Source organism: Engraulis encrasicolus, chromosome 6, assembly GCF_034702125.1.
Source record: "Engraulis encrasicolus isolate BLACKSEA-1 chromosome 6, IST_EnEncr_1.0, whole genome shotgun sequence".
Classification (NCBI taxonomy): Eukaryota; Metazoa; Chordata; class Actinopteri; order Clupeiformes; family Engraulidae; genus Engraulis; species Engraulis encrasicolus.
This window is the reverse complement of record NC_085862.1, coordinates 17508627-17518626: the sequence shown is the minus strand read 5'-3', so window position 1 is coordinate 17518626 and position 10000 is coordinate 17508627. Positions and strand designations below refer to the sequence as shown.

General features: G+C 47.8%; 1 protein-coding gene across 1 annotated transcript in view; it reads right to left on the bottom strand.

Annotated features, from left to right (window-relative positions):
* The window catches only part of dab1a (DAB adaptor protein 1a), a 184071-nt gene that overhangs the window by 89124 nt on the left and 84947 nt on the right, over positions 1–10000 (bottom strand). The window contains exon 3 of the mRNA XM_063200080.1: positions 9811–9909. Within this exon, the coding sequence (XP_063056150.1) occupies positions 9811–9909 (99 nt within the window). The remainder of the gene's footprint in view (positions 1–9810; positions 9910–10000) is intronic.

The following is a 10000-nucleotide window of genomic DNA, read 5'->3' as shown; positions in this document are numbered from 1 at the left end:
GAGTGGCCCATTGGTCCGTCTTTATAATAGAGACAAAGCAACAGAGCTAATCGTAATGATCATATAAAGGCAGGGCCTTTGGATGTGTGACGGGCTGCTCTAAACAAAAAAATGCCCGGTTGATTATTTTTCTTTTAAATCCCAGTCCAGTCCTGGCTGCTGGTGTTGCCACCAAGCATATGGCTGGCACTAATGGGGGCCTGCTGGGTCAGGAAGGGCTTCCTAATGAAGAGCCTGCTTAGCCGGCCCACTAATTGCACTCCAAGGCACACCGCAGGCAGGCAGGCAGGCCAGCTAGAAAGCTAGCCTGGCGAGCAGGCGTCTCATGAAGGGGCGGTCTTCCTCTTTCATCACCATCATCCTTCTGCTTTCCATGATTTTAGAGAGCTTTAATGAACATTGGAGCATGTTTATCTTCCAGGCCTTCTGCCTGTGCCATGCGGTCCCTCCCAAACATTAAACTTGCACTTGCAGACATAGTATAGTGATCGATTTTCCATATTTAATCAAAATGGATATTTTGCTTGGATTTATTGGATAATAATGATAAACATCGGTAATTATGGCTTACTGATTCCTGATTCACACAAGTGATGTTATTCTTGTGCCATGTAGCTATCTTTTCTGGTCTGTCTCTGTCTGTCTCTCTCTCTCTCTCTCTCTCTTAGCAGGAGTGGGGGCTGGGGTGGGCATGGTGATGGTGGTGGAGATGGGGATAAAAGCTGCTGGATTGGAGGGTTAATAAAGATAGCTCCTGGTTCTCCTAATTTCTTTGTCCCTCACCTGCTTGACATTCCCTCTCGCCCCTTCCAGGAAGTGGAAAGGCAGAGGTGGAGTGGATGCCTGGATGCCGGCCGAGAATGGGCTGGGTGGGGCTGGACTGGGGCTGGACTGGGACTGGATGGGGCTGGACATGGCTGGGAGGAGTTAATACTGTAAAACAGGGATGGGGAACCTTATTCATTCGAAGGCCCACTTCAAATTCATCCGAGGGCCGTAAAAGTTCTCCGAGGGCCGTACTATGAACACAAACCAGGATTTCCCCTTCACTTTAGGCCTATATTGAAGGCAGCCACCTTATAAATAAAAACCACCCTCTCTAGGTTCCCTGACTATACCTTAATTGCATTGCAAATGCATTTTCTAAGATTCCTTTACAAAATATGTCATACTTCATGTGAAGCTGAATAACATTAAAATTATATCGGGAGCCGGATAAAAAGGGCACTCAAGGGCCGCAAACGGCCCTCGAGACATAGGTTCCCCACCCCTGCTGTAAATAGAGCCCCTGGTTCTGGGAGGCCTGGGCTGGGGGGAGTTAATAAATAGACCTCCTGGTTCTGGGAGGACTGTGCTGGGGGAGTTAATGAATAGAGCTGCAGGTTCTGGCGGGCCTCCAGGTAGGCGGGTGCGAGGAGGACAATGCGATTAGCCGAGTCGCAGCGTGCGTGCTTGCCACTCGGTGGCATCGTCTCCGTCGCTCTAATGACATTAGGATGCCGCCGCGTCCGTGTTGCCAGGAGGGGGTCGGAAGGGACGTGCAAACATGGACGCCTGCAGAGGTCAGAAGAGAGGGGACGCGGCGAAGATGAGACCCTGGCTAATCGCGGAGAGGGACACAGCGGTGGAGGCTAACACCACCAGCGCATCTTAATGCACTCTCAGGGTCCTTGGTGACAATGGCAGAGGAGTCATTTTCCAAGAGGAGGATGTCCCTTCTGTCCTACTCTCTCTCTCTCTCTATTCATCTATGTATCATTCTACAGTATGCATCATTCTCTCTCTCTCTCTCTCTCTCTCTCTCTCTACTCTCTTTCATTTTGTCTGTCTGTAAGGGTTTAGGGAACATGAGACAGAGGCACTTTCAGATGCCCTCCAGACTGTAATTAAGAGGAATCCTCTCTCTCGGTTCGCTCTGATGTCAAAGCAAAAAGGACAAGCCTAGACATTTCATTCACTTTTCATTCTCACAGACGTTCGTTTTAATGAACAAACCTGAAGTGCGTGAGGTTAGGTCAATGTCCACCATTAACCATTATCTCTTAAAGGTGGGGTTGCAGGTATGACATCACGTTGTAGGAACTCCCCCGGGATTCTAAGGTTCCACATTGGTTCCACATCTATGAGCCTGCGGAACCCCCAACCTGATGTCATAATAGTACATTTTCTTAAAATGGTTAACCTGCACCCAAAACTTCAAGTCACAGATGTTTGTCATGCCAGCGAATCAAATGAAATAGCTTGAAATAGTGTTCCCGTCTAGATAGGCACGTTCAGGCCATCTCGAACCAACTGACATGTTCATGCCGAAAATCTGAGTGTTCGGGAACCGGAAAGTCGATTTGCATTGCAAACCGAAAAAATACTTGATTTTTCTCTGCCAACCATCACAATAATATGTCAGCAGGTACATGAAGTCACATGTGGTACGCAACACAGTTTGAATGTGGGTGGTTCAGACGTAAGCACTTCGGTTCCGAACCTAACTGTTGTGGGAAAGGGCACCAGCATCATTCTAGTCTGCCTGAGAATAGTCTACAGTCTACAGACAGTAGTGGTGAAGGAAGTCAATTGCAACCAAGCCAGTTGTTGATTTCATTTGCTGCCACAGGTGAAAATCGCTCCTCGAGATTAAAGTTTCAACATTTAGCATTTTTCATTATCTTCATCACCATCCCTTGCCTTCATAAATATACTGTAGCTCAATGATTCTCAAACTGTGGGCCAAGGCCAACCGGTGGGCCCTGAGGGTATTTCAAGTGGGCCCCGAGTTGGAAAAGGTTGGGAACCCCTGCTGTAGCTGACCTTCCCCTACAGGATTGAAAGGAACACAGGACTTCGTCTCACATCCCTCCACAACATCCGCTTGCATGCCTCACCAGCGCCAGTGGCTGTCGGCTGTGGCGGACACCATTCCGCGATGCGAGCAGACTCAGACACGGAGATGAAGATGGCGGCCGCTCTGCTTGAAGCCGTGGCTATTAAACGAAATGCTCTGATGACAAGCGAACAAGGGTGAGAGACGGCCATATGGTGGACGTAGCGGCGCGGTCATTTAGAGATGTATTACCGTTGCCAGGTGGTGGCGATGTGAAGCGACTGGCTCCATCTATTGACTGCTGTGGTCACTGTGGATAAGCTGCATATGATTAATGCCAGACCAGACTAGCTCCCCATGCTCACACAGCCTTCACTCACGGTGGTGGTGGGGGGAGAGCGAACGTCAGATAGAGGGGGATAAGGGGTGGGGGGGGGTATTGAGAGAGAGAGAGAGAGAGAGAAAGAGAGAGAGAGAGAGAGAGAGATGAGGAGGAGAGAGAGCAGGCAGAAAGAGAGGGATTTGGCTGGCTCGCCATGTTTCAGGCAGCTGAGGGCTGACAGTGTTATTTCCTGTTGGCACATCCATCAGACAGGATGACTTGCAGGGAGAGGAAGAGGAATGGATGCCCGCCTGCTCTCTCCCTCTCTCTCTCCCTGCTCACACCATCAGCCCACCATCCACCACTCCTGTTCTCTCATTTTTGCACTCTCTTACTCCCTCTCCCACTCAACTCCCTCACCCTGTAATCTCTCTCTCTCTCTCTCTCTCTCTCTCTCTCTCTCTCTCTCTCTCTCTCTCTCTCTCGCTCTCCCCCCCCTCTCTCTCTCTCCTTCTCCCCGTCTCTTGCTCACACCATCCATTGCCCCCTCCACCACTTCTTTTCTCTTATTCTTGCACTCTTTCTCTTTCTCTTAGTCCCTCTCTTACGCCATTCCGAACTGTCCTCTTTCTCTCTCTCTTTCTCCCCCCTCTCTCTCTTTCCCTCCCTCTGCCTGTCATCCTCATCCATGCATCTGAAGCGTTGCTATTCTGGACCCCCTGCCGTCCTGAAAAAACGTGCCTGTCAAAGAACGTCTGACAGACACGCACGGACGCACGCACGCAACCCACGGACGCGCGCACGCAACGCACGCATGCACGCACGCACGCACGCACGCTCGCGCGCGCACGCATGCACGCACAAACACACACACAGAGACCACACACAACACACACCAGCAATGGTATTAAGCCAACACCTATGCACAACAAACATACTGCTGCTCGCGCCACAGCCTACAAGACCACAGCGGAAAAAAATAGAGTAATAGAGAGTGGTCAAAAGAGAGAAGAAATGAGAAAAAAAAATTAGTGACGGAAGTAACGGCTAGACCAAGTTCAAGGAAGGCAGTAAACAAAAGAGAAGCATCATGGACACACACACACAGTGAGGACGGGAGAGAAAGTGAGAGGCAGAGAGAGAAAGATGGAGAGAATGGGTAAAACCAAACAACATACTGCGGGGTTAGAGCTAGCTTTTCTTCATGGTGTATGGAAGAGAGAGAAAGAGAGTGAGAGAGAAAGAGAGATAGAGAGGATGAGGCTTTTCTTCGCAGTGTATGGCAGAGAGAGAGGGAGATATATATATCTATATATATATATATATAGATAGAGAGAGAGAGAGAGAGAGAGAGAGAGAGAGATGGAGAGGATGAAGTAGAAAGACATATGGCGTGGCTGGAGCTAGCTTTTCTTCGCAGTGTATGATGAAGTACGGCCTTGGCTACAGCACTGGACAGCAGATCCCAAATCTAATAAGACCTTTAATGCGCTGGGCGAGGCTGGAAGCCGTGTCGGGCTCTGGTCCTGTCCTATGCACCATCAACCTGATTTACTGACAGGCTTTTCCCACCAGCCCGACCACAAACAGCCACACTTTTTCTTCTATTCGCTTCCGAACGGCCTCAAAATCCCGGGCTTAGCGGCTGGCCGCCACTGCTAAAGCCTTGTAATAGAACGACAGGCGGGTGGGGGAAAATAGGCGAGCGCGAATGGCCACATCAAACCCCCGATGCTAGGCCTGGTGGGACGCGCTGGCGGCACCGCTGCCGGGGCGACCAGAGGCACTGTGTCACCATGGAGATGATGTGCTCTGATGGTGCCAAACCAGCGAGAGGCGCCATTGTCAGATGTTTATATAGTAATACATTCTAGAATGCCAGTGGCCAATGGTGTTCTAACAAAGCTAATGTTGTTGTTAGCTGTAGAGGCTGTTATTTTGGCACTGGCTGTGCCAGCAATTGCCATTTTTTGGCTCGCCTCTAAAACCTGCACACACAGAGACACACAGCAGTTACAAACGTAAAGATGCACGCACACACGCACGCACGCACGCACGCACGCACGCACGCACGCACGCGCGCGCGCGCACACACACACACACACACACACACACACACACACACACACACACACACACACACACACACACACACACACTAATCATTACCGTTAGGTAACCTACATAACGAGCTCCTGCAACAAAGAAGCAGAGCACTGTGGGTCCTTAAGGGCTCTACTACTACCTGGTTTCATTCAACTCCGTACAGCCCCTCTGGGGATAGTTGACAGAGAACATGTGAGTTGGGATCAAGCCAGAAAGCCTGCTGATTAGAAGCCACAGTGGGGGGTGAGCGATAGACAGTGAGAGGTCGTGGGGGTGGCAGAATCAGGGATGTCGTCAACCTCAAAGGCACACAAAGCTACAGCAGAGAGATTAAAGAGCTGTCACACATACTCCCCCTGGAGCCAGAATGACAGACATACAATGGGCATGCACGTGTCATAACTCTTAGTCACTTGACGTCAAGAAGGCCGACCAAAAAAAGAGTACCAAAAAAAAGAATTTAAAAATAAAAAAGTCGACTACGCCAACTGTGGCATTTCAGAGAGTCACTTCTGAAACGCATTACACACCTGTTTGACATCACCTTAGCTGTCAACGTGATCAAGAGCGAAAGAGAACTTCCATTTCTCTTGCCACCTGTAGTGCGCATTTCATTACCTCAAAGGCAAGACAGTCTAAAAGGAAATGACTGCGGGGCTGTCTTTCCTATGAGTAACTCAAAGGCACACCGGGGGTAGAACATGGCAAGACATGGCATTCAGAACAGAACTCTCCAAAGGGAAGGATGCATATGAATATGTGATGGAACACAATAATGAATGGAAAAATGGATTAGAGATATTTGTTTTGTATAGGACAAATGTATTGAATAGAATAAATGAACAGCATAAAATATGTTGCGTCCTCTCTATGAACATGCAAATAATGAAGGCAGTGAGATACTATTTGCAAAATAGTATGGAATATTGAAAATGAACTAGACTATTTAACAAACCTCATTTGTTTGTATCAGCTGTTTTTGTACATTACATGACATGAAGCAGAATACAACTTACTATGGAAACCATAAACACCAGCACAGAGTGCAGTTACATACGAGTACACAATACTCCACTTTGAAACGAAAGGATGGCTGTATTCGGTTTGTGCATCAGTTATGTAAACTCTTTATTCATTCCAAATGTGGTTGTGTTTCAGGAGTATTACGGCTGCAGAATGCTGTTTCATACATGTAAATGGAACATTCCAGAACTTGTTTCATACAGCTTAAAGTATGTTGATACTGGATTAATCTGTGCATGTCTGTCAGTATATGATATGTAGAGTAGGCAGAACAAGCTTAGTGCAGGAGAGTTTTAGTAGCTGAGCAGTCTTACTACTGGCTCTTGTCAGAAAGACTTTGACGAGGTGCTCCTCTAATTTCACGGGACGGCAAATGGAGGAAGTTGCCGTCAAGGGTCATAAAGTTTGCAGCAGTCTGGCTCGGAGAGCCATATTCAATTAGGACCTCCCTGATTCCCCCTGGGTCACCGCTAGCGCTCTTTAAAATGCATCATTAACTGGGGCATGCTTCTCTCAGAAGACCTTCATTTATTTAAAAAAATAAAATCAAGCACAGCACAGGACATAAACATGAATATGAAGCTTTCAGGGAGTTGAAAAGTTTGAGAGAGAGAGAGAGAGAGAGAGAGAGAGAGAGAGAGAGAGAGAGAGAGAGAGAGAGAGAGAGAGAGAGAGAGAGAGAGAAAGAGAGAGAGAGAGAGAGGAAGAGAGAGAGAGAGAGAGAGAGGGGAAGAGAGAGAGTGAGTGTGTGTCTGTGTGTGGGCACACCGAACCGAAAATAGCTTGTTGTGTCCAGAACTTCAGAAAGAAATCATGTTCATCTTTGTAGTCTTTGAAGGTACACAGACGTAAAGGCCTTGTGTATTATTTTTGCAAGGTATTCACTAATGCATTCAGAAGACACAAACCAAAGGACAGGAGACCATAAAACCTCCTGGACTTTAATGCCCCATTGACCAGATACATGGTTGAGAATTTAGAAACAATAGGTCCTCAAAAACTACAGTGTAAAACAAAAGACCATAAACGCTTCAGAGGTTAACCTAAAGAGACCAATGTCCACAGCATTCTGTAGGCCTACAAACTCTGTAGTTCTTGTTGATGTTTGTTACCGTCTTTTTCCTTGTGTGAGCTTGCCTGTGTTAGTCAGTTCTGTGTCATCTGTGTTGTCTACTTGTTAGAGACTAACAATAAGGGTTTTTTTATGTATGGTGCCAATGGATTTCCTATGATGAGATAAGTATGTGTTTTGGTCTCACAGTGTCTTAACAAAAGTAATTACAGAAAGAAACCAATGAGACGGCATCTACTGCTACATACAGTACAATGATCAAAATAATCTAAAAAGGAGTCTACTAGATCAGGAGCACATCTCCATTAGAAGAGCAGACATGCTGCCGTGAAGCCGCATGTAAAGGACATGCAGTATATTGGCCTAAATCAGGCGGAGCCGCATGCCCAATGAGGCAGGCCCATACGACCTTATTATCCACGTCCAATTAGCCACAAATCAATTATCCACACTGCTGCTAATGCTACTACACGTCTGCACCTCAGTAGCCATCCTGCTAAGCTAATCAAGGGCCCATAGTAAGTGATACCTGTGCACATCCTGTATTCTGTGATCAGTAAAGAAAGTGAGCGTCTGACACCCTATATTACACTACATTACAATTCGCTAACACTTTTATCCAAAGTGACTTACAAATATTACATGGTATTGGTTAAAGTCCATGGGTCATTGTGAGGACAGGTACCTTGCTTAAGGGCATTTCAGCTATGGAGGAAGGAAGGTGTTGGTAAGTCTGGGGATTGAACCTGCAACCCTGTGATGTACAGTCCAACACCTGAATATATAGCCTTTCACAGAGTAGTGCATGCTGCAGAAAAAATCACTGGCGCCATCCTTCCAGGGCTGCAAGATATATATGCAAGAAGGGCAAAGACACGAGCACAAAGGATTATGAAAGACACATTCCATCCTAGTCACTCCATGTTCGAAAGGCTGCCCTCAGGGAAACGACTACGTTCCAACAGAGAGACTGCGTAAGAGTTTTTTTCCTGAAGCCATCCGCTTTTTAAATGATTAAGACAATAACTATTTTTAATTATTTTTTATTTTATTTTATTAGTTTTATTTTTTATTTTTTACCATCCAATACAACACAGAGCAGTTGCAATCCCCATTTCACTGGCAATTGTGCTTGCACAAAGAAGCACGTGACAAATAAAAATCTTGAATCTTGAATCTGAATCATAACACACCGGCTGCCCTAGCCTCGCGAGCCATCCTACGTATTTCCGCCAAAGGATTGGCTCCACTACTGTAGTCTGGCCGTGCTTCTCTGTGGAGTGCCTGGAGCAGTAGAATTTTGATCGCAATGCCCCCCCCCCCCAGAAAACAGCCAATAATCGAATACGCCCCCCACGTGGGGGCGAAAGGGGGAGGACGCTCGTGACAATGACGTACACATCTGCGCCAGAGCCATTGGTCTGCGCTATGTTGTTGTTGAGTAACTGCCAGCGATTGGGTGAGAGGTGTCCAATAATTTCAAACCATAACTGAATGCAAGCTTCCTGCTTCCTACAAATGCCTCAGAGCAAAGAAATGCCAGACCATGAATACGAAATGAAATGGTAGTATTATGGGATGGTCAGGACCAGGCTATGGCTGCCCTGCCCTACTAGCTCTTACTAGCCCCTACTAGCTCCTTCTCTGCCCCTTAGGCAGGGACACTGGCAGCATTGGCACGTCCCAGGATAAGGTCATCAGATATAACCCCCCAAGTCAACGAATACCCAATTCTGAACCCCACCCCCACCCCCTCCCTGGGCCTAGGACAACTGACCTCTTCGCACCCCTTGCCAGCGTGTCTGGCCACACCTGACACTCGTTTACTGCTGGCACCGTCACTGAGCTAAGTTTGGGAATCATCTCCTTATGATCAGGTCCTTTGGTTCCTGTGACGTTAGAAGTTCACCCCCTTCACCTCACTGTCAACAAACCGAGAGAATGCTTTCTCCTCCTAACGCACCCCCAGCACCTACACCCCTGCAACCCATGTCACACACACACACACACACACACACACACACACACACACACACACACACACACACACACACACACTACTAGGTTCCGTCATTAGGGCCCCCCTGCTCCCACATGATGTGATGAGTCACTCTTAACTCACTGAGACAAGAGCATGAGATGTGATTAGTTCAGGCCAAAGTTGAGAGTGGACGGGTTCATCTCTTTGTATTGGGTGACAGCGACACACGCTTTCCCCCAAAACACACATCTGCACTTGCGGACACACACACACACACACACACACACACACACACACACACACACACACACACACACACACACACACACACACACACACACACACACACACACACACACACACACACACACACACACACACACACACACACACACACACACACACACACACACACACATATACCCCTCCACCCCCACCCACAGCCACAGCGTCACCCACACACTCGGTGCTCTGGGCACCAAACTCACCCCTGACTTCTCGTCGAAGATCTTGATTCCGCCGAAGGAGACGGTGAGAAAGACTTTCTGCTTGTGTTCTCCTTTCGAGCGAGCCCCGGCCGCAAGTCCCTGTGGAGGAGAGGAGAAGGGGAACAAACATCAGACGTGTGAGAGAGAGAGAGAGAGAGAGAGAGAGAGAGAGAGAGAGAGAGAGAGAGAG